The following is a 22,832-nucleotide window of genomic DNA, read 5'->3' on the forward strand; positions in this document are numbered from 1 at the left end:
ACCCTGCTCACAGTCAGAAGCATCAAAGGCACCACTCTGAGAGCGGCCCCTCCATGACCAGATGGAGAAGGCTCGCCGAGAAGGCCTCCGGCTCTGTGATGTGGGTTTTGCAGGCTTCTGGCTAGTCTCAGCAGCTTGCTCTGAAGTGTTTTCCTCTGCCTGGATAGGTGTCAGAAGTGATGGCTGTTGTGGCAGTTGGAGATTTGCTAATGGATCCTCGCATTCCACAATAGGAGTGTGACCGTGCGCCCAAGTCCACGAGGACAAAGCCTGACCAGGACGGTTCAACTTCGGGCGGGCAGCGTTCATCGACCGCTTGGGGACGGTGATCGGACACTCATCGTCAGAGCCCGAGATGGAGCTCCGACGAGACGGCCCCGGTAAACTAGGAGTTGTTACCGAGTCCGAACGCATCTTGGGGTATGGTTGCATGGTGATGGACGATCAGTGCCTCGGAGTGAAGCAAGACGGAACTGCCAAGCAACGAATCGGACAAGCTGAGAGGGGAAAAGCTTAGGAGTGAAAAGCTTAGGAGCGAGATCTGCTGATGAGGCTTCACAAGGGAAAGTGAAGACGGACGGGGTTTAGATAACACCTCAGCAAGAGGTCGTAGGAGAAATTGTGGGACAACCGCGAGAATATTCTGCAGAATCTCGAGCCGGCCATGACGATTAAACCTTTGGCGGCGCCATTGACCGCGTGGCCGAGTCCCCACGAGCGGGCGCTGGCAGCTCGATCTCCTGCCGATCTCGAGGACACCACGGGGCGCCTGTGCAGATCGTGAGACCGAGACAGCCACTCGGGAGAATGAGTGCACCCCGGCCGGCGCAGACCAGGGCGTACACCCAGTCTAAGAGACGTCAGGGTCGGGAAGGCAATAGAGTCCAGATAAAGCGATGGTTCCTGCAGAACATTTAGAGTTTGGGGTGCATACCCGCCTTGCTTGGCAAGAAGCTTTGCCTTTGGCGGAGAAAAGGTGCAAGCCGTGCCGCGCTTAGCTCCGTCCCTCAACAGCCGGGGACTAAGCCGCCGACGTAGAGGGCTGCCACGAGGACACCTCGTGGCAATTGTAGTCTGCCCTTTGGACCGGCACCCGTGTGGTGGTCTTCGGTTCGGCAGTGATGCGGGCCCTGGACTGCCGTGCACACACACACCTGGACGCCTCGAATATCCATATCTCCGCGCCCGGCCGATGCTGGCGGCATTTGAAAGGGCGCCAGTGCTCTCGAGTGGTGCTCCCGATGGCTGCTCTACGCCGGCGATGCCTACGAAATGGCAGACCTACCTACCCGATGCTCTGATGAGCGGATGAAACACAACAGGCCATGTCTTGTGGAACTTCCCGGACAGGACGTTAATGACTCACAATATACTTGACCTCTGCTCCCTAGTTGGCTCTGGTGCATCCGACGGATAATGCGAACCCGCGTGGCCATGCGAGGCCTAGCTTCCTCCTTGGCTGGGGGGACCTCCAGCTGCGCGCCTCTGGGGACCCGAAACATGCTCCGAGACACAACGTATGTTGCCATGTGGCAGCCTGAACGGCTGCCAATGTGTCTGGCCGTTATGGCTAATTCTCAGCAGGTGAGACATGGCACGTGTGGGCGAGGCTGCTTTGGGAAGAACTCCACCGTGGCGGCCACACTTGAAAGCCAGAATCAGTAACACGTATACAGCGGTGACGATGACTGCCTGCACTATGCTTATAAGGCTAAATCAGTAACGAACCCTTGAGCCACGCTGGACTCGTCGCCTCAGAGCCCCCGATCCCAGTGGAAAGTCCGCTGTCGCTATCGGGGCTATGCAATGTGCTCGTCCAGCGCCAGTGTCACCCATGACGTTATAGTAGAAGCCGCAAATCAAGTGCTGGCTTTCTTGCACTCGATTTGCATGGGCAAAAGGCAAGACTCGGACATTTCTTGGACACAACGGGTGATCGTCAGGCCGGTCCTTCACCACGTGCCGATCTGGAAGTCTAGAACGCCTCGTTCTCTCGGGCATGTCCCGTCCCTGTCGATCTCTTGCCATGGCCGTGGATGGTGCATGCAGTAGGTCAGGCTTCTGTTGTGGTGCTTCGGAAGTACTGCAAGCCAGGCGTTTCGAGCGGACGTAGCCTAGCTCTCGCCGGCAGTCCAGAGTCTGCTAGGGCGGGAGAGTTCATCATTGCGTGCATGCAGAAGCGGCAGGTGGGTCGGCCGATGACACTGTGAGAGATCAAAGACGAGACATCAGTAGTTGACAGCTACTCTTGTGGATATGGACCAGGTCGCAGAGAGGTGCAGGACTAAAATCTCGAGTCATGACCTCCTGAGGGCTAAGCCAACCACCTGCGGAGCTCTTCGCTAACTTTCTGCACGTGGGCCGGGAAGCGCCTCGAAGCGGGCTAGCTCGCCTGTCAAGTGAAAAAGCATATTTCTCAGAGTTGGCGCCAGGCGCCTCGGTCCGGCACATCCCAGTCATAGCGTGGAATGGCTCCCGTGCGACTAATCAATTACACCATCGCGCCTCCTGCCTCATACAGGCGCGCGCCAGGTCGCGGAGCAGTGTGGAGTCGAACGCCACGAGCGCCTTGCTGGCGGGAGCGCCACCAGCTGGAATGGAGAGACGACGGTGTCCCTTCTCGAGTGCTTCATCCGCGAGCAGCTTGCTAGACGCGTTAACAGCGCTTGCTAGATGTCTCCTTCTTCGGGGCGCGTTCCGTAGCAGCTCTATAGTACAAAACTCTGTTCGCTCGCGAGGTCTTTCCGCGATCCACAGTGAGCTCATCGCATTCCACGGGACCAGCAGCTACCAGGACCCCGGGGCTGTTGGTGTTGTATTTTTTTTCATTCTGCGTTGGAAATGCAGTGGGGGTGCAGGTGAGCAAAGTCGAACGTGGTGGAGCTTTCAACGTAAACGAACCGTTGGCCACGAGGCATCAAACCCCTAACTATCAAAAGACCCAGTCTGAACTTTCTCCCAAGAAGGCCCATTCTGGATGGGGCTTCTCGCTTACACTGACCTTCAATGTGATCCTCCATTGCCTTCGGACTCCACACAATCATAAGCGTTGGTTCTTTGGCCCTGTCTTCAAGTCTTGTGAGCTGCTATCGGTTTAGTTCGACTACGAATAACGTGACATCACGACGTTTGACGAATCGAAGAACAAACCCCCCCGAGCAAGATGGTACGATTGGTCGACGGGCGGCCGATGAACGGATGGGCGGCCGCTGAGCAAATGAATGATTATAAGAAGCAGCTCCTTCTCTTGAGATATTCACTCTCATGTCCTCAGAACACACCAAGACACCTCCATCTCCCTTCCTCACCCTTCTCTGACCACCTCTCGAGCACCCCCCTTCAAAATGACGGCCAACTCTCTTATCTCAGGCCCAATACTTGTGGAATCCCGATCTGGAAGCCCAATGTCGGATTTATTCGACAAGGATGAAACCATCTCCTACGTCTACCCCGTCACTCCTCCGTCTGAATCTGAGGAATTCCCCATTTCCAAAAAGAAAGCTTCCTTCCTTCCACTTCCATCCGAGTCTGAGACTGAGGCATGGCCTCTGGATGTCCGTCCTTTTGTTGCCGTCATCGGTGTAGGCTATGTCGGCACGCACCTTGTCGAGAACTTCTCTCGCGAGTATGACACGCTCGGCTTCGACATCTCTCCAAAGCGTGTTGCAGAACTTCAGCGGTCGTTCGCGTCCAACGGTCGTGTCAGGCTCACGAGCAGCACACAGGGCCTGAGAGAGGCCACACACTTCCTCATTTCTGTGCCCACACTTCTGCGCCCCGATCGCACCATCGATGCTTCCTACCTATGCAGTGCTTTGCAGATCGTAGCAGCCAATGCCAAGAGAGGCTCCACTGTTGTCATTGAGAGTTCTGTCGCCATCGGTATGACCCGCAACCTGCTCGGACCCATCGCAAAGGCACATGGCTTCTTTGCTGGCATGTCTCCAGAGGTAAGTCACGTGCACATCCCGGCCAAGCACAGTCAAGTCCGTCTGTTCTATTATGCTAACAAAAAGCTGTATGATAGCGTGTTGATCCTGGTCGCACTGAGCCCCCAGCATTCGCCATCCCCAAGATCATCTCTGGTCTTGATGATGTAGTGCCCGGCTCTCTTGCCAGCATTGCTCGCCTGTACTCTGCTGCATTTGACCGCATCGTCCCTGTCTCCAAGCCCGAGGTCGCAGAGATGACTAAGCTATACGAGAACTGCCAACGCATGATGTGCATCGCATACACCAACGAGATGGCTGATGCTTGTGGCCCTCACGGCATCGATCCTTTCGAGGTCGTCGAGGCTGCGGCATCCAAGCCCTTTGGTTATATGCCATACACTCCTGGCCCCGGTGTTGGCGGCCACTGCATCCCAGTCAACCCGTACTACCTCCTGTCCAACAGCGAGTTCCCTCTGCTCAAGGCTGCGACTGAGTCTATGTGGCGCCGCCCAGCCGCTCTTGCCCAGAAGGCCATCAGCGTTCTGGAGGCTCGCCAGAGCAAGTCTCTCAACATGCGCGAGAAGCCTCGTATCCTTGTTGTCGGTGTCGGCTTCAAGCCCGGCCAGTCCACCCTCAGCAACTCGCCTGGCCTTGACATTGTCAAGGCACTGTCACTATCCCAAAAGGTGGACGTCTCGTTTGCCGACAGCCTCGTCACACAAGACATGGTCCCCAATGTGCCCCGCCTGGCTGACGACGACTGGAGGATTGGCAGCCTTGCCACTTTCGACATGATTATTGTCGCCATGCGCCAAGTCGGTTTCGACTATAGCATTCTAGACCGCATCCCGGACAATGTCGAGTGGCTGTGCCAGCGCCAGTAGTAATATGCACCACAACGCATATGAATCATGACTTACGATTTATGACCAATTTCCTTCTTCCCTTCTCGACACTCGCTACCAAGAGCACAATTCTTCTCTTCTTTACACTCTCTCGGCAGTCTTGAAATTCGGAATTAAGCTTCACTTGAAGCATAGCCCCATTAGCACCCAGCCGTACATTGTGCTCAACTCCTTAAGCTCGTGATAGACTATATCACAGCACCAGCCGCCTTTGAGCAGCTTTCACAAACACAAGTATACACTCTTTTTTGGACACCTTCATTTCAACACTCGCTCATCTCTAATATTCATGTTACACGACATTGTATATACTTTCGGACTGTGTATATTAGCATTCAGGCTTCGAGGCAGTTGTTTCAAGGATGCGATTTGCAGAAAAAGCTCGAAGTAAAAATAGCGTCGGAGTAGAATGTCAGTTTACCATTTTATCTTCCATGGAGCTCAGTGGGGTTGACGGGAATGCCTCTGTTGGTTGAGACATAGCTACACATGCCTGCCCAAGTCATTTTACAACGTCCGTTCCGTGATCCACGTCACTGCGAGATGAAACAATTCCGGATAATCGAGTTCAGCTATTTTTGAACCAGAGATAGGTCATTGAAACTGATGGTACTGACGTGGCCAAAGACGCGCAGTTGGAGATGGGTAGAGCGGAAAGGGCCGAGCTGCGCTTGAAGGTCCTCTGAGAAAGGTCAGTAGAGGAGTAGTGGTGATGGCATGGCACCTTGCGGCCTTTTGTTTCACTTGAAGGTCCGGCCGTAGGGCCTATTAGTGGTACTCAGTGGTTGATACGTTCTTTTCCAGCATGCCCCATGCTTGCACGTAGTGCAAAATAAGGGGGTTTGCTTTCCACCCTCGGACGCGACCAGTGTTGTCTGCATACGAGGGGCAAGTAATCTGAAGTTCGATCTGCGATCCCGTGGCGAACGCAGCCCAGCCGCTAGCGTGGCGAAAAGGAATCGAAGGCGCTCAGCCCTGAGCGGATAGCAGGCATGGAGCCGCTGAATAAGCAGCTTGAGAGAGCTGTTGCCATCGCTACCTACCGGCTCATGATTGCCGATCCCTGTCCGGAGCAATCCCCGGAATCCGCTGGACCTGCCAGAGGAGCTTTTGCTCCTGCGTCGCATTTGGGGTCACACAGGCAGACCGTGGTCTGCTCGTGGAGGGTGGGAAGCACAATTGCTCTGTTGAGGACGTACTAGATTAGATATGAGGTCACTCCTCGACCAAACAACGTACCCCATGGTCTAAGGCAATCTCTACGAAGTCTATCTGCCATTCTCTTACCACAAGATTGTCACTCAGCTCCCTACACCGGCCCAATTACCATTCCTTACAAAAGGGCGCATTTTCCTATCCCCGAGCGCCTGGGGCCTCTCCCTTTGAGTCCCTTTTCATGCGCACGCAGCATATGCTTCAAAGGCCGTCTGGAAACTCAGAAACTAACAGAACGGCCATTATCATGAACGATTCACAACTCAACAGCATACACGATCGCGCCGAGCCCAGCTACGGCGTCTCCTGGGAAAACTCTGGCGATATGTCATGGATAACATTCAGCTCACCTAAGTCTTCGACAGGTGCCCTATGGCCGGCCCCAGGCGAGACCTTCGCCATGGACCTCTGTCCCACGCTACACAGCTCGCACCTTCAGCTGTACGACAGCATGATGCTGGTTGATAACATTGCTCCCATGCCTACGTCCACATTTGACGTGGACATCGGTGCTTCGCATATGCAACCCTGGCTCCCGTCGCCGCGCAGCAGTGGAGGAACTTTCTCCGACATACACTCAGATTCGTCACGGGCAAGTCCAGAAGAGCTGGGTCCTGAGTCGGCATCACCACTCTGTATCCCGAGACGGCATAGTCCCCAACAATCGCAAGAACACGAACGCGGCATACAGTACGGCGGTTCTGGAGGAAGCCGCAGCGAAGCCTGTGTCAGCAACGAATACTTGCCTGAATTTGCAGAGGTGCCAGAGCCAGCAACCACAAGGGCTGCCAGCCCCGCCTCTGATGGCAGCGACATGACGGAGAAGAAGAAGAAGAAGAAGACGAAAAGGAAGACGCTCCGGGAGAAGAACAGGGCGGCGGCGACGAAGTACCGCAACAAGACCAGGCACGACATGATGGAGCTGCAGGAAAGCGAGCGAGAGCTGGCCCAGAAGAACAAGGTGCTGAGGACCTACATTGAGTGCCTACGCAACGAGATTCTGTCGTTGAAGACAGAGGTCCTACGGCATGGCTCCTGCGAAAGCCAGATGATCCAAGAATACATAATGGAGACGGCCATGCAGCTATGAACTGTTTGCCTGTTGCGGAAGGGGAGTATACGTAGTGCAGATGCGCACGGGAGAATGGGGAGTACACGCCACATCGCCATCCTCGGACGTCTATGGAAGGGCCGAGACCTGCACGAAAAGGAAAGAAAAGTGATTTGTGTCTTTAGAGGCTATCTCTTAGCAAACATGGAGTCTTCAGCCTCAAAACCGCTCCCGCTCCTGTTGCTTCCCAATTACCCTGTGTGTACATGTGAATTGTATGTTTCAGTTTTTGGCATTCTTTTAATCCTCGGATTTTCCCGATGCCGAAAGACCCTGGATGCCTATCGTCGATCCAGCCCCGGACTTGGACCAAATTCAGGCTGACGCACATAAACAGAACGGAACCATAGAAGTAGCCAGGGACGTTAGACGGAGAGCACACTTTTAAAACGTACGACATTATGACATCAGGGGCTTTAATGGCCATTCCCCATTTGATAGGCCAGATAGACTGGGCAATTGGAGATAGGGAAAGACGAGATCATCTGTCTCTGCAAGGTTCTGGGCGTCTAATTGAGGGGCGCCAGGAATCACCAAGGCGCAATGGGCAAGACAAATGTGTTCGGGGAATGATCCGGCCGTGCAGAAGAACTGGGTTGGCTGGAGGTCAGGGGCCCTATGACTGTCCTGGTCAGGTCGGGGGAGCAGCCGAACTGGTGGTCGACTCGGATTGGATGGTGCACAAAGCCTCCCGATGTTCGTGCAGTAGCCCCTTGTACCCCGGCGAGCCCGGCCCGCATCTTAAGACAGGGGCAGTGCTTGTGGAACCATAAGTGGCAGGCATGATGGCGTGGAACTCGAGGACGATTGAGTGACCAGCATGAAGGTGGATGGAGGAAGCCTTCAGGAATCGCGGGGTATCGGAAACAGTGATCTCGAAGAGGAAAGGATAGTTCCAGCAGCGAGACGTGCATCGCTCATGCTTTGAAGATTTGTAACGATCACTGGAGATTGATCGAGATTGATCAACATTGATCGGAAGGACTAATGAACCCTCGACTTAGTAGTCGGGGCGTAGGCTGATTGAAGAGGGCTCTGACGTACTATGCCTAGCCTCCTTATTCTGTCGTTTTCCTCGTCAGGCAATGTGTCTTTGGAATACATGCCCGAATTTGCCCCAGCTCCCAGAAAGCTGTAGTACAAGGCAGATCCGTACGTTGGACCTCCCAGGAGGGTTTTTCTGCTCTCTCGTGCGGATGACCTTCTGCTTCGTGGCAGCTATGACGTGAGCTGGTTTTCCGACTGACGAAAGGGTGGGAAAAGACAACAGGGCTTCACACCTGAGCCCCGCGCATGCACAAAGATTTCAGCATGCGCAAATATTCCCACTGCTCGAGATCCCCATCACAGCCTTGGCCGCGTTGACTGCCGGGTTGATGGGTTTCACAGTGGAGAACAACAGGGTGTGTGTCTACCATAGTCTACTCGTCCCTGTAAATGCTACGACTGAAGGGGGCGAAGAGGTTAAGGATAAGCATAAGAGCTCTGCCCTGGAGGTGCACCTGCGCCCCTCAACGCGCATCGTCGCGTGCGGGCTTGGCGTCAAGAGCGTGATTGGCGTCGAGGCGGAGAGGGCAGCGGCTATGGCACATAACGACAGCCTTGGTGGAGCCAGCCGTGCGCTGGCTTGGCTGAATCGACAGGAGCAGAGGAATAATGAGAATGGGGGCGTTGTTGTTGTTGAGCAGGCAGTCGCCGCTGCCGTTTACCCCTTCAGATGTACGACGGCCGTATCTCGTTTAGTAGTATTGTTCCTCCAAGGACGTTGGCATCCTACCTAGGCGATACAGCCGCAAGTACAACGTCCTGAGCCCCATCTCGAGCTTCCTATCTCGGAACCTTTCCGACATTCTCATAGCGCCGCTACATAGAAGACCCTACGAGCTTTTATTTCGATACACTGAGTGCCCATACCAGCCACCTACTCAGCGGCACCCTCGCGTTTGCGGAAATGCTCCGGCACCGAGCCTGAGAGAGCTAGCCGATTTGGATTTACATTTATGGTGAAGACTCGACTACTATGAGCCGTGTGCCTCTCGTGTTGGGAAAGCAAATACGACGAGGAGTACCTAGATACTGGGTCCCGCAGGGAGAGAAGGTGAGAAAGAAAAGCAGAGGTAACGTCGCAAGTTGTGGGAGCAGAACAGGCATGTGAACTGATTGAGATCTTGGCGTGGCGTGGGCCAGGCGCCACGGCACAGCTGGGTACACCGGTGAATATACAGCGCATCACCTTCACGTAGCGGCTGCTCGAAAGCACATCGGCGATGATGCAGATGGGATATGCGAGTGATAGACGTAGAGTGATAATAGAGACAAGGGAGAGCCACCAAAGGGTGGGTGGAGTCAGGGGTCCTGCGGCCAGGGAGCCGCTGCAGAAATCTGCTATCAGGGGAAAAGACGGCAGATATCATGATCGACTACACCCACGCCTGGGGCATCAAAGTGAATTGATATGCTGGATGCAGACAACTCGATGAATAGCAACGCCATTCATTTCATTGGTCAGCGTCAACGACAGATACGGGCGAGCATGTCGGAACAGCGCGAATGAGCCAAATCTAAGTCGACCGCGAGGGTCGAGCATCAGCGGGGAATCGTAGACGGACAGTTGCGAGTTCATGAGGTGCGAGAGGATGAATTGTCAGTCACAACCGCTCTTGGCCGTCCCACGCGGCATGATTTTCATGGCTGGACCACACAAAGACACATCTTAATTTGGTGCTTCCACATCACGGCAGGGCAAGTCGGGAGGCGTTGCAGCGCGGCGCACACCGCTCGATTGCCACAATCACGACGGCGCCGTATCACAGTCCACATAGCATGGACTGCGTACAACTGAGACACATGAGTGACTCTTGGTTCGCTCCCTCCTTCCTGCTTTCGCTGCTGAAGCCGTCCCAATCGTAATGGTTTTGAGATTCACCGTGTGTGCTCGAAGCTGAGCCGGTATTACCAAGCACAGGCGTGTGGCCCTGTTCTACCACTTGGCTCCATGCCGGCTCCTGGTCGTCGCGCACGAGATCGCTCGCTTGTACATTCCAACATTTCAAACATCACTGGCACCCTGATCAACCGCGCGCCGCTTGCCTTTGCTGAGGCAAGATACCAGCAATTATGGAGCCGGCTGGCTTGGAAACTGGCCAGGGCCCAGCCCGGAGTGACCATGACCCTGCGCATGTCTTGATCTTCCAGGAAGTCGAGAGTCTTCTCATTCCAGGGTTGCGAAGTCCTAGCTCTCCCCCCTGCTGCAGCTGCCGCTCAGGAACCTGCGAAACCCTCGATCACGCGTCTCCGTGGTGGGCGGCCCTGTCCGGTCCCCTTCTCTTTCTCTCGCTCTGAACCCGCTGATGACTTGTGTTTTCTGCCTCTGCCAGCATGATGTTCCACGTCATCGTGGGCAAGGTCTGGTACCCATTCCTGCGGTCTGTGCCCCGGCTGCACTCACTAGCCGCGCATGACCCCACGCCGCACAACATCTACGCCGCCTCGGTCAAACAGCTCAAGAACCTCATCTTGCGGACTGCCGGAGCGATCCGGAGTCGCTCTTCGTCGCCTTCGCCTGTCTGGCCCTGCTCATGGTCGTGGGTGCTCTGCTGCGGGCGCCTCCTCCGCCTCAGTCGCTGCCATTGCCGTCAATAGCATCGCCATCGCCATCAGCCTCGGCGCGCAGAGGAAGGGATAGTACCACTAGACACTTGTCTCCAGATATTGCTTTGCGATGTGGGGATCTCTCTGCGGACCTTGTCCGATGCTGGATGTGGCCGTACCGTATCAGTGATCACACGGCTTCGCAGGCAGCGTTGTGATCTGATCCAAGGCGCGGTCTGCTACCAAGGTGAGTCTGTCGTGCTAGCCACAGAGATGGTATCCCGGTCATATTGCTGGAGCCGAACATCATCTTCGCTCCCATCAGCCAAACCAACGTAGGTCCCCCGCCCGTCGGTACCTATTACCGTTCCGCTCAACCCTGCCGTCTTTAGTATTATGTCTACGAGCATGTCTTTAGCTCTTGTTCCTAATCCAAGCCAGACTTCGAGGACGAAGCACGCCCAGAACGGGGGAAAGAACCAGACGAATGGGAAACAGAACCAGACCAATGGGAACCTGAGATTCACCCCAACTACCAGAGCTACAACGAGAAATACCGACGCACCCACGAGGCCGGCATGTACTTTTGCAGCCATGCTCCGCGATAATTGCGCAAGCCAGTATATCGTAAGCATGCCGAAGATGCCATGAAACAGGCTTGCAGCCAAGTATATGAGAAAGGCGAGGTAGCTCTCGAAGGACTTGTTCGTCACCAGGCCGATAATGTTGGCGGTCATGCCGAGGAGGTGCATCATGCCAAAACTGAGGATACTGCTGGCGACCTGTCGGGGAGTCCTTCTCTCAGGCGTGTTCAAGTGCTGTCGGCTGCTGCGAGCTCCCGGGGCGCCGTCCCGCACTACCGATGTTGGCATGTTGTTCGACCCCTGGGCCGAGACTTCATGGTGAACTATGCCTGTCATGTTGCGAGATAGCTGAGCAGAATTGCTTCGTCCTCGGCTTCAATCGATCCGTGATAGACTGAGAGATGGGTGGAGAACCAAGGAAGGAATGGGGATTAAGCAGGACTCTGACAAAGCGATGAGTTTGCAGGAGGCCTCAACGCACCGCGTCGGTCCCCTGGTCAATTCCAGTGCGTCTGACGGCCACTGCCAAGGCGGTATGTAAGACATGAAGTCGGCCAATGAGGGAGCAGCAATTTGGGACCTGACGTATGTATCATTATAAATAGTAGCACCTCGCGATAACCGTGACCTAAGGGGGACCTAATTAAGATAAAGTAGTGCCTAAGCAGGACTAAGCACGGCCGGAAGACGCTTTCCATATCACTGTTTAATTGTGGTTCCGATTTGTCTGTGACTTCCATACACACTAACAAGTGGTTGTAAAACAGCCCTAGATCAATCGCCTTGTCTCAGTCGCCTCGCAGCCGGAAGTAAGAAGCAGGCAAAGTGCCGAGCCACGAATCAAAGCCTAGTAGCAATGCCCACTCCGCCACTGGGAAGGTCCGGAACGGAAACTCTGGGCAATTGACTGTCTGCCTACTTGATCATTTTTAGCTGGCTGTCCTTGTATCGTTGCATCTGTGTGCTGAAGTCTCGTTTGAACTGCTTCACGTTGCTGAACGCCTTCTTCATGTGGGACTTGGTGAGCTTGCCGTTGCCTTTTCCCTTCTGGTCATCTGCCCGCGCTAGAGACAGTGCTGTTGTCACGACGTTGCGGAGCTGGCGTCCGTCGAAGCCTTCAGAGTAGACATCCTCCTTTAGCCACTCGAGGATGTCGTCGTAGTCCTCAATGAGGTTGTGCTCATTCAGCTTGGTAAGGAAGCCCTTGAAGATGGCCTCCATTTGCGCATGGTTCAGGCTCTCGTACTTGATGGCGAAGTGGATGCGGGACGGAATGGCAATGTCGAAATCGGCGATCTGATTGGTAGTGAGAAACATGATGCCCTGGTAATACTCCAGGACACGAAGGAACACTAAACAATCAATTGTCAACCTTTGAAGCGAACCGGCCGCGTGTGGCCAAAGTGGACCTTGCATGAGAACGAGCCGCAATAGATACGTACCTGAGACCAATGCGTTCTTTTCGGTCGATTGTACCATGCCACCACGGCCACGACTTTCCAGGAAGACGTCGGCCTCGTCGCTATAGTCGCTGTGAGCATGAAAGTATCTCAAAAGCAAGGTTGACACTAACATGAGCAAAATCGCTTGCCAGATTGTGGCGAGCGAGAATATCTTGGACAAGTTGGCCTCGACATGCTTGGCTTGCGTGCCCACATCAGCGACACTGACAGAGAACAGTGGTTTGCCGCTGGCCATCGCGATCGTCTCGGCCGTGGACGTCTTGCCCACTCCCGGCGGTCCTGCACTTTTGTGAGCGTCCACGACTTGCTAAATCTTCGGCCTCCGCCTGTATTCCTACAGAACAATTTGCACTCACCGTAGAGAAGAATCACAAGGCCTTTCCCTTTGCCCGGCACAATGTCATCAACCTCAAGGCCTTGCACCTTGTCAGAAAGACGATTCTGGGTCGCACTCCCGCCGTGATTAGAGTTCGATTTGTGGCTGCGGACCAGATCGAAGAGGACGTGTTTCGTGTTCTCGTCTGCAAGCTTGAGCCGGGACTTCCAGGTGTCCTGCTCACCGCCAACAGTAATGGGTTGCAGTGACTGGACTCCGAGCTGCGCCCACTGCTTCTCTTGCAAGATATAGCCCAGCACCCGGGGAGGACACATCAGGTACTGCTCATCCTCCCAGATTGAGGCGCTGCTCTGTTTCTCCTCGTCGAATCTAGTCCTGTACCTTTGAGCGAGCTCCTCGTTGCTCTTGCAGTCAGAGCAGGTGCATGACGTCTGTTCGTAGCCCATCTCGAGGTCGCCATTGCGGCCGTTGGTGGACCCGTACTGGAAGTAGGAGGCGTAGTCGACCATGACGCGACCATTCACCTGAGTAAAACGCTTTCAGCAGGCATTGCCACCTCTAGAGAATGACAAGGCACTTACAGTGATGGAGTTCAAGACTCTTGATATCGCGTGAGGTCTTCGCAGTCTGACATACTGGACGGGATCCATGCCTATCATCATAGCTTGTCGCACGATGACGTCGGACATGCTATCAATCTACGCTGGGTCAGTGTTGAAGCACATTTTAAAGGGCCGAGTTGCGGGCACATACATCGTCGTCTTGGCTCATACCGGAGAAGCCCTTCTTCTCCGTGATTGCATGACCGTGGTACTCGAACATCCGAGATCCTTCTCTGGCCGTGCAGAAGTCGCGGAATTTCTTGCCACGGGCAATAAGCTCCTCCCGAATCTTGTCCTTTGCCGGATGAAGGTCGAAGGGAAAGTACTCAAGCGACGTCAAGGGGCGGTATCCCTCAAAAGGCTGGATCTTCAGGTTGAAACACTTGCGCGCGAACGAGTCATCCTTCCAGTCGTAGGACCATGCCTGAAGCGAGAAGTGCAGATACTCGCCATTCCGTTTTATGGGCCAACTATCATAACTGTCCTTGACGACGAAGATCTGATCCTGGTTCTGGAAAGGACGACCGTAGACGAGAGTGCCGGGCGGGAACACGGTCCAGAGATCCTCGAACTGCACGGTCTTCTCCTCGTTCTCGTTGTATGTCTTGCGGTTCTGAAAGTACTTATCCAGCATGCTGTCGCCAGACTTTCCTCCAGAAATGATCTCAAGGAGCGATTTCAGATCCTCCCGAGCCTGTTTGTCATCGTCTGTGGAACCGTCACGGTTCGCTTCTTCCCAGAGTGAGTCCCATTGGTGGACTATATGCTCGAAAGGGGAAACCAGAGTGACAGCCGAGCCCCTGAAGACATGGTACGGGTACCACCCTAGCTGAGATTTCAAGAGGTTCCAGAGGTGGGGATTCACAATATTGATCTCCGATTCGTCGCCGCCGCCTTCGGAGAACTTGCTGCCGACGAATTTCTTCAAAATGAAGCCTAGTGCCTCGGCACTGTTGTCTTTCTTCTTGGGCTCGGTAGTCTTTTCAATGGCCTCGCCATCTTCATCCCGCATACTCGTGACTATCTTGACTCGCGGTAGTGGTGGCTGGGGGGAAATGTCAGGAAATTCTCATGGCCGACGCTTCTGGCAAAAATCGGATGTAGGGAGCTGACCTCGACTGCTGGAGAAGTCTCACCAGCCACTGTTGACGCCTGCCAAAGGGATAAGCCTCACTTCAGAGATACCTTAATAAGGATGTGAATGGCAATGAACTACCTTGGCATCATTGAGCTTCTCGTCAGGCTTCCCACCGTCTGTGGCTTTTGCGAGAGACAAGAGAGCGAACTTTGCTTCGAGATCGGCGCACCTCTTTTCAAAAAGTGCGAGTTGGTCTCGCAATCCCTGCTGATTGGGAGTGGCTTTTAGAATCTAGCTAGCAGTTCGGCTGGATGACAAAGACTGACCTCGACTGTCTCTGACATGTTTTGAAACTCAACGTGGTTCAACAGCGTTCAAGTTATCTTTGAGACGAGCTGCAAGTGACAATTTCAGCAAATGAAAGCAGTTCTGAGTAAAGGGGCGCCACGTATGATATACACAAGGAATTGAGTCTCGGGTGGTCTGACATGGAGCCCGGACAGGCCGAAAATAGTTATTGAAATCCCACAGTGGCTATGGCGTGCTGGGGGGGTGGCACACATATCGCCATTGTTGGCGGCCGGGTACCTTTGCCGCTGCTCTAGGCCAGGGTCTCGGGAGGGGTTTCGGTCTTGATTGGACATGTTGGGCGCACAATGCAACATCCGGCCACATTCAACCTTGTGAGCAGGCCGTTGGTCACTCCCTCCCGCATGAGCCCCCTGTAACCAACCACTAAGATGTGCAGCGATAAGCCACAGCCTGCCGTGTTCATGTGCCCGGCCGTGCTCAGCCTCCGGTGCATAATTTGGGGTCCAAAGAGGACGCTGTTCTGCCTGGAGCGTTGGACACTTAAGGAATTGAGGGGGGCTCCCATGGAGCAGATGTCAGACGGCGACACGCCCATTTTCTCTACGCGGCAAACGAACACCACAGCATGGCGGACGGGCCTGGAGAAGTTACTGGCAAGGATGTGCTCGAGGGCCATGCAAAGCCTCTTCGGACCGCCGACTTGTAAGTACCCTGCTCGCAAAGTGACCACTCCAGACACTGAAAGATAGTTGTAGGACTAAGCTACAAGGCTCTGTCAAGGCTCAAGCAGACCTTCGGCAGATGATTAAAAAGTCTAGCCAGTTTACAGCAGAAGAAAAGGCCACGCTGCAAGTCGATACCCAGGAAGCCTTTGAAGATTTCTGGAGGGATACGTTGACTACCAAAAAGTCCTTTGATGACCGGCGCAGTCCGAATGGCGTTCAATCGAAGGTCAACACCTTCGCTATGTCTGCGCAAGATCTCTTTCACAGCATGGCTCCTTTGGTCGATTCCCTCAAAGACGCAGGCGTCCCCTATGTTGGCATAGTCTTAGGCACGCTGTCTTTCTTTTTCCTGGTGAGATACCACAATGCCACATTCGTCTGATAATGACTAATTATGAGACCAGATCGTTAGAAACCGCTTTGGCATCGAGGAAAAGATTGTGAGCACGCTTCTGATCATCCAGAGGCGTCTGCCGGGCATACGCATGTATCAAGATATCTACGATGGTGACCATGAACTCGACCACGATCTCCGATCTCAACTTGTCGAGGCGTACCATCGATTTTCCGAGTTCTGCATCACATCCACGAGGTTTTATGCCCGAGGAAAGTTATGTAAGTACCCCGCCTAGTCCTTCAAATGAACGATTGGAGGATAGAAATCTGACTTCTATATCTCTTTCAACAGCTCGTTGGTTTGCCTCGCTCAAACGGCCCAGCTCTGTAGATGAGGCAGCGGCCCACGTAGAACAGGCTGTGACCAACGTGAGGCTTCTCTGTGAAGAATTGCTCAACAAGAGAGTCCATCAAATGAGTCGGACTATGGACGCCATGAAAGTCCTCGCGGAGAGTGCGTATTTGCTGACGATTTGAAAAAGAAAAGGTTGACACTTACTAACTTTGCTCGCGGCACAGGAAAACAAAATGAAATCAACGGTGAGAAACTTCGACCGAGAAATCATTCGGGAAAGCTTGCTGATTGTCGTTGCCTAACTTGTTAGAGCTGAAGATGTCAATCCAAGGTCAGTTTATCAAATATCTTACAGGCATAAGCCGGCACACCTTCCAGCAACTAAATCGCGTTTCGATGCACGATACAGCCTTACAGGAGGAGAAAGACTTGTCTAAGCTTGAGCACATCCGCGTCGCCCTGAACGCGCCGGTAACCTCGGCGCAGCAAGCGCTTGACGAAATCGCGACCGTGAGGAGCGAACTCGACCACGAACTTCGGCACATGCCGACGGTTAGTCTCGACGCGGTCGAGAACCACGCCGAATTTCTGCAATGGCAAACAAGTTCACATTCGCAGATACTCGTGTTTGCTACACACAACCACGTGCTCTCGGCATTGCACTGCTGGGTGACACCAGCCGTACTAAACTACTTTGCCACGCTCTCAGCGGGCCCTGACGTTGCTGTCCACTATCTCTTTGGCAACACGGGCAAGGACGAGACATTCAACGATGTTGTGTCGCGCCTTGCATACCAGCTCGTCTCAAAGAACAAATCCATTCGGAGAGATGAGAGACTTTGGGCCAAGCTGCAGTTGAGCATCAGCCGGTACCAGTCTGTCCGGGATAAAGCGCTGCTGCGCGCGACTGGGGTCCCCAGCGACCTTGTGGATGAGGCCAAAACCCTCCTGGAGGCAATCCTAGATACCTTCGACAAGGGAACCACAGTTCGGGTACTGATCGACCGCGCCAATGACTGCCACAATGTACACAGCCGCCACGCTCACAGAAACGCGCTGATGCGAACCCTGGTACAGTTGGTGGAGGAGGGGACGCTCAAGATTGTCTTGAAGGTTCTGGTCACAGTAAACGCCGCTGGATGGCGTATCGAGGAACAACTCGCCGCAAATCCGGAAGACTTTGAGCAAAAGCGTTCGGACAGTTTGAAGATCGTTGCGTTCACCCAGTCTAGGAGTTTCTGCTGAAACCAAATTCAATAGAGAATAGATGACAATCGCCCGAGTTAGCTTATAATTCGAGAACAGCATGCCTCAAATTGAATTCGTTCCACCTTCGTCAGTTTGAAAGTCCACGTTACTGGTCCTAGAGCTCTGGCGAACGCACTGGGGGCTCATCAAGAATCATATGAAATTGCTTGGTGGTGATGAGAGTGTCTGACAGACGAATCCTACGCGCGAGAGTTGGCCCGAACAGTCCGCAAGCTAAACACACGTCCAGCTACTGGCGTCTTCGACCTTACCCCTGCCCTTGTACTTTGATTTTCGCGGATGAAGACACAGGTTCCGAGTTTGCCCAAACCCAGCCGCGAACAGGGTCTCCGGCGCCTTCCCATGCTCTACCCACTGGACTAGCGCGTCGACAAGATACAGAGGACCAGGCCCATAGCCAAAATTTGCGCAGTGCCCGACCCCGGGCGCCATGAACAAGCGATAGAAATCGTCGACGTTGCTTCCTCCGGGCGGAACAGAGGTGCCCCCTGGTCTGAACGCCTGGCGCACGCGCTCCCAGTACTCGATTGTGCTTTTGGCAGGAATGGACTGGTCCGCCCAGCCGTGGAAGGTGAGTAGCTTGCCGCCGCGCCTTTGGAAAGGGGACAGGTCGGCGTCGGTCGACCCCCAGGTCTTGCCAAACTTGGCTACAGACGTGGCAAACGCGCTCAGGTACGTCTTATAGGTAAGGCTGGAAGAGTTGAATTCTGGGTCGTCCATGATGAAGTCCTGCAACCAGCTTTCGGCAGGTTGGAAAGGTGCTGGAACAACAAAGGACAAATCCGTTCCCGGTTCCATTCCGTACCAGAATCTCTTGCCGTCTGGCGTCTGCGGCCCCAGGAGAATACTGTTCCAGGCTTTGGCTTCCTCTTTGGTTATGCGCTTGTCGCTGACACAGTCTTGTACCTCTGTGCCGACTAGTGTCTGCGCATCAAACTTGCAGTCTGGCGGGTGACCAATGAGTCCATCCGCACCTCCGTCTAAGAGATCGCACGCCGAGATGGAGGCAGCAGTCATGGCAATAAACTTGCAGGCGGGGAGAGGAGTCTCTAGATTCTTCAAATAGGGCCACAGGAATCCCGGCATGAGGCGATCCCAATTGATGGCAGGCGCATGGGCTGAGATGCCGTCGTAGTCGTTGGGATACTGCACGGCTTCCACGTAGCCCTGACGCCCGCCTTGGCTGCAGCCGTGCCAGTAGCTGTAAGCCGGCTTCTGGTCGTAGAATTTGGCCGTTAACGCCTTGCCCACAATCGTCATCTCGTGCACGCTCAGGTGCACAAAGTTGGTGACCAGCTGCTTCGAGTCGGCCCATGGCCCTGGGTCGTTGGCGAGGCCAACGCCTGCGTCGGTTGCAGCAGCCGCGAAGCCGCCCTGAATACCGTCGGCCAGGGCTGGATCAAAGAGCCCGGCATTGAAGCCGCCTCCGCCCGTGCCCATGAAGCGGCCGTTCCAGCCCTCGAGGGGCAGCCACACAGCGATGCGGACCTCGTCGCCAGCATCACCGTGCGTCAGGTACAGCTGGACATCACAGAAGCTGATGTCTGAGACGGTGCCCGTGCTGTTGAACAATGTGTTTTCGACTGTCACATGGTATCTTTCAGTCGAAGTGATGTTGATCAATGAAGTGCCAGGCGGAGTGCCGTCGAGTGATAATGAGGCACATTTGGTAGCTTGCGGAGCGGCCAAACTCACTCGAGCCAACGTGAATCCAACCAGCCCAACGTTTTTCGAAAGCATTTTGTCAGCCGTGAATCAAAGGTGGGCGGAAAAGAGGCACAAGTCCCGGAAGAGATGTTCTAAGTTATTATAACATCTCCGACTTGCGCAATAGCACACATACTGCACAGCATCGTGGCCAGACCCTGGCTCGTCCGGAACGGGTTCCTCCGTTTGCTGATGTGCTTTAGCTGTCAGCTTCCATATGCACTCTGTCGGACATACATATTATTGGTAACTATAGACTATAGAATGAGGGGAGAGGCAGATCGAGACTGCGCAGCGATCAAATCCTGCAAAGGGCTGACGAGCAGGATTGAGCATGTTATTATATGAAGCGGAGTAAACTCCGCGCCTGTTTCTGGGTACGAATGGGGCAAATATGCCTCGAACGGTCATGCGGGACGTGGGGATGAGCATACATGAGTTGCACATCAGACCATGCCACCCCGCGATTGTAACCCGACCACTCCGCCTTCCATCAGTCGAGTGACGGTGTCTCAAGCTTCTCGGCTTTGTGACGTGCCCGCATCTCCTTCTGCAGCTGGTTCGCGCGCTCAACCCCAAACCCTGAGCGGAAGACTTGTCTCACATCCTCTAGCGGGAGGGCTGTGACCTCTGGGTAGCAGAACACAATGAAAACCCATCCGAGCCCACAGGCTGCCGCATAGAAGCAGAAAGTACCACTCGGAGTCAGCTTGCTCATCATTGACAGGAAGTTGGAAGTCAATATGAACGAGAACACCCAGCCAGTCGCGATGTTGACCATGGTTCCCAAGGCGCGGACCTCGAGCGGCATCAGTTCTGTCCCACACCACCCGATTGTTGATGGGCCTAGGGCAAAAAAGGAGAGATAGAACACGATGCTGGCGAGGCACATGTAGCCTGCCCAGTCCACTGTGTTCAGTTGAGGTGTCAGGTCAGCGGACACTGGGATGAACTGGAATGATACGGCGGCGGCACTAAGACCAATAATCTGTGCTTTCCATTAGCTGCGTGAGTCTTGGTGGTCCCGCGTTTGCCACATGTAGGTCCGACCTACCATGCCCATATATGTGACAATGAGGATTTTCCGGCGGCCCCATCTGTCTACCACCGAAGCTCCGAATAACGTGAAGAGAAAGTTGGCCGCAGACAGGATGATCGGAATCAAGGCTGGGTTGCTGAATCCGACCAGAGAGAAGATCACAGAGGAATACGCCATGAGGCTGGAGAATCCTCCAATTTGACAGCCTGCGTGAAGTCAGCCTATGCGCCAGGGGACTTAGACAAGTGACTAAGAAATGAAGCACTAACTAGCCATTATAGAACATGTCGTCAGTAATGGCCTCAGATTAGATCCTACACAGACCAGTTGCTTGGCCTGCCAGAAAAGGGACCGGCCTTGCAAAGCCTTCTTGGCGTCCTCAACAACAACGCTGATATGCTCCGCGCGGGCTTGAATCTGCTCGATGCTTGCCTCAGGGTACATCCGCCCAATAAGTAAAGTCGCGTCGCCCAGACGACCGCACGAGATCAGCTGGTGGGGCGTCTCAGGGCAGATTGGCAGCAAGCAGCACAGCAGTATCGCGGAGACACTGCCAATCGCGGCAACCCAGCGCCAGCCATTGGGCACTGTACTCATACCGCCACCCAGGCCGTATGCGGCGATCTGGCCGACTGTGGTGGCGACATTATAGAGTGCGATCATGCGGCCTCGGTGTTTCGCAGGAGCGAGTTCACCCAGATACATTGGCTATGGGGATTCTCAAGTCAGTCCATGTCCTTGTAATATTAACGAGAGGTGTGGGCTGTTGTGCCGAAAAGATGATATGGAAGAGAGGGTGCGGGAAACCTACAATAACCATGACGGTAGCCCCCGAACCGAAGCCGCTAACGAAACGTCCGGCCGCCATCTGCGGGATGGAGAATGCAGTCGCTTCAATTACGCTAGCCACAACGAATACAATGCTTCCTGTATAAATGGGAAACTTGCGGCCTAGTTTGTCGGCGGTCAGGCCTGCTGCGAATGCGCCGGCCAGTGCACCAAGCGAGGCCATGGACGTGATGATCTGGGTCTCAGATGGGCTCAGCGAGTGCCCAAGATCCGCTCCGATGTTGACAAGAGTTGTTGACATGAACCCGGTGTCGTAGCCTTATATTTGCGCGTCAGCGTATTGGTTAGACGGACTCTGCAGTGGGCTGCTTACCATAGAAGAAGCCTCCTACCGCTGCCGCAGCAGTGATATACCAGATGAGCTTGGACGTCTTTGTCTGCTCAATTGCATCGTGGAGACTGATATCTGAGGCACGTCTGGTTGGTTCCAGAGGATGCTTCGCGGACAGGTGGATATTCAGGCGAGGTATATCTCCGCAAGATGAGGCCATATCGCAACTTCAGCAGGAAGTTTTCGACTTGTTGTGAGTACTTCGAGGTTCGAGAGCTCAGTTGGAAGGTCCAAATGAGAGAAGGAGAAAGCACTGGCATAGGTCTGTCGGTGGTAATGCCAACGAGTTCTTCCAATTTCGCATGCATACTGGAGAGCTTTATAGCTCCCGGGTTCGACCTTTGGACACACGGAATTGCGGAGATGATCCGTCGCAAATTTCTCGATGAGACTCCCTCTGGTTTGGTATGGTTGATCAAATGGGTATAGTAGGTGAGTTTAGGTCTCCTGATGTGCTCTTTGAGGCCGAGTGATCAAGTGAGTGGTGAACGTAACACTATCGCAGTCACCACTAGCTCTCCCTTACTTTCCAAGATTGTCTGTGATCTGCAAAGAGCGCCCACCAGAAAGGATCGTTCTCTCCGGTTGGAGTGCATCGTGACTTCCAAATGTGGATGGAAGCTGGATCGTAAGACATTACAGCTGTGGATAAGCAAACGCGCGAGGCGAAAAGTCCTCCATGGAGGCATTCGTAACATCGTGTTGGGATTGCATTGAGGACCGTGCTTGCCGCGCACATGTCTCTCCTTACTCCTACAATGACTGATTTGTGATAGTTATACGTAATTGTCGCAAAATTCTTCCGCGAAGTGTCCATCGCAAAACTCCGTTGCGGGTCCCTCTTTCGCCCCATGCACGGGAAAAGATACAGCTTCCTCGCGATCATGAAATAGCACAAGCCAGAGAGCTAGTGAGACTCGGTTGATATATCACGTCCGTTCGTCTGCAGGTAAGGGCGATGCCTCACGACCTTGAACTTGAAGAGATCTGCTTAGATTCCTCAATGACAAAGCTGATGTGCTCACGAAGTCGTCTTTGATAACCACGTTTTACCGGTTGGATATGAGCGCACAGGCATGATGAAGACTCGT

At 54.1% G+C, this 22,832-nt stretch overlaps 7 protein-coding genes across 7 annotated transcripts; 3 read left to right on the plus strand and 4 right to left on the minus strand.

Annotated features, from left to right (window-relative positions):
- Positions 1-3,404: 3,404 nt before the first annotated feature.
- On the plus strand, positions 3,405-4,816 carry B0I36DRAFT_373728 (uncharacterized protein; the record flags this gene model as incomplete). The annotated part of the gene is made up of 2 exons (XM_046160221.1): positions 3,405-3,950; positions 4,028-4,816. The coding sequence occupies 2 exons, from the start codon at positions 3,405-3,407 to the stop codon at positions 4,814-4,816; spliced, it is 1,335 nt and encodes a 444-aa protein (XP_046014363.1).
- Positions 4,817-6,299: 1,483 nt separating this feature from the next.
- B0I36DRAFT_348577 (uncharacterized protein) lies at positions 6,300-7,142 on the plus strand (the record flags this gene model as incomplete). The annotated part of the gene is made up of 1 exon (XM_046156705.1): positions 6,300-7,142. One exon carries the CDS (start codon positions 6,300-6,302, stop codon positions 7,140-7,142), a length of 843 nt encoding a protein of 280 aa, XP_046014364.1.
- A 3,757-nt stretch (positions 7,143-10,899) lies between these two features.
- B0I36DRAFT_110233 (uncharacterized protein) lies at positions 10,900-11,754 on the minus strand. Its single transcript, XM_046147869.1, has one exon. It carries the CDS (start codon positions 11,672-11,674, stop codon positions 10,994-10,996), a length of 681 nt encoding a protein of 226 aa, XP_046014365.1. The 5' UTR covers positions 11,675-11,754; the 3' UTR covers positions 10,900-10,993.
- Positions 11,755-11,909: 155 nt separating this feature from the next.
- B0I36DRAFT_321640 (uncharacterized protein) lies at positions 11,910-15,261 on the minus strand. The gene is made up of 9 exons (XM_046153733.1): positions 15,145-15,261; positions 14,957-15,082; positions 14,854-14,892; positions 13,892-14,785; positions 13,720-13,836; positions 13,158-13,662; positions 12,912-13,080; positions 12,781-12,860; positions 11,910-12,690 (listed from the first exon to the last, which is right to left on the minus strand). Exons 1-9 carry the CDS (start codon positions 15,160-15,162, stop codon positions 12,254-12,256), a joined length of 2,385 nt encoding a protein of 794 aa, XP_046014366.1. The 5' UTR covers positions 15,163-15,261; the 3' UTR covers positions 11,910-12,253.
- Positions 15,262-15,748: 487 nt separating this feature from the next.
- B0I36DRAFT_110300 (uncharacterized protein) lies at positions 15,749-17,881 on the plus strand. The gene is made up of 7 exons (XM_046147870.1): positions 15,749-15,832; positions 15,911-16,207; positions 16,260-16,470; positions 16,544-16,705; positions 16,771-16,791; positions 16,857-16,877; positions 16,956-17,881. The coding sequence occupies exons 2-7, from the start codon at positions 15,932-15,934 to the stop codon at positions 17,789-17,791; spliced, it is 1,527 nt and encodes a 508-aa protein (XP_046014367.1). The 5' UTR covers positions 15,749-15,832; positions 15,911-15,931; the 3' UTR covers positions 17,792-17,881.
- Positions 17,882-18,028: 147 nt separating this feature from the next.
- Positions 18,029-19,555, minus strand: B0I36DRAFT_348581 (Tannase/feruloyl esterase; the record flags this gene model as incomplete). The annotated part of the gene is made up of 1 exon (XM_046156706.1): positions 18,029-19,555. One exon carries the CDS (start codon positions 19,553-19,555, stop codon positions 18,029-18,031), a length of 1,527 nt encoding a protein of 508 aa, XP_046014368.1.
- A 460-nt stretch (positions 19,556-20,015) lies between these two features.
- On the minus strand, positions 20,016-21,901 carry B0I36DRAFT_287860 (myo-inositol transporter; the record flags this gene model as incomplete). Its single annotated transcript, XM_046151628.1, has 5 exons — positions 20,016-20,510; positions 20,577-20,767; positions 20,831-21,269; positions 21,373-21,668; positions 21,724-21,901. The coding sequence occupies 5 exons, from the start codon at positions 21,899-21,901 to the stop codon at positions 20,016-20,018; spliced, it is 1,599 nt and encodes a 532-aa protein (XP_046014369.1).
- Between the last annotated feature and the right edge of the window lie 931 nt (positions 21,902-22,832).

Source organism: Microdochium trichocladiopsis, assembly GCF_020744255.1.
Source record: "Microdochium trichocladiopsis strain MPI-CAGE-CH-0230 chromosome Unknown B0I36scaffold_4, whole genome shotgun sequence".
In the NCBI taxonomy this organism is placed as follows: Eukaryota; Fungi; Ascomycota; class Sordariomycetes; order Xylariales; family Microdochiaceae; genus Microdochium; species Microdochium trichocladiopsis.

Excerpts from the sequence above, each read along its gene's own strand:
- B0I36DRAFT_110233 (XM_046147869.1), bottom strand. The coding sequence starts at position 11,674 with ATGACAGGCATAGTTCACCATGAAGTCTCGGCCCAGGGGTCGAACAAC.
- B0I36DRAFT_321640 (XM_046153733.1), bottom strand. Across the intron at positions 14,893-14,956 it reads AGAAGCTCAATGATGCCAAG|GCGTCAACAGTGGCTGGTGA; the intron begins GTAGTTCATTGC and ends TCCCTTTGGCAG. Across the intron at positions 13,081-13,157 it reads CCTTGTGATTCTTCTCTACG|GACCGCCGGGAGTGGGCAAG; the intron begins GTGAGTGCAAAT and ends ACAAAAGTGCAG.
- B0I36DRAFT_110300 (XM_046147870.1), top strand. The coding sequence starts at position 15,932 with ATGATTAAAAAGTCTAGCCAGTTTACAGCAGAAGAAAAGGCCACGCTG. Across the intron at positions 16,471-16,543 it reads TTATGCCCGAGGAAAGTTAT|CTCGTTGGTTTGCCTCGCTC; the intron begins GTAAGTACCCCG and ends CTCTTTCAACAG. Across the intron at positions 16,706-16,770 it reads CATGAAAGTCCTCGCGGAGA|GAAAACAAAATGAAATCAAC; the intron begins GTGCGTATTTGC and ends CTCGCGGCACAG.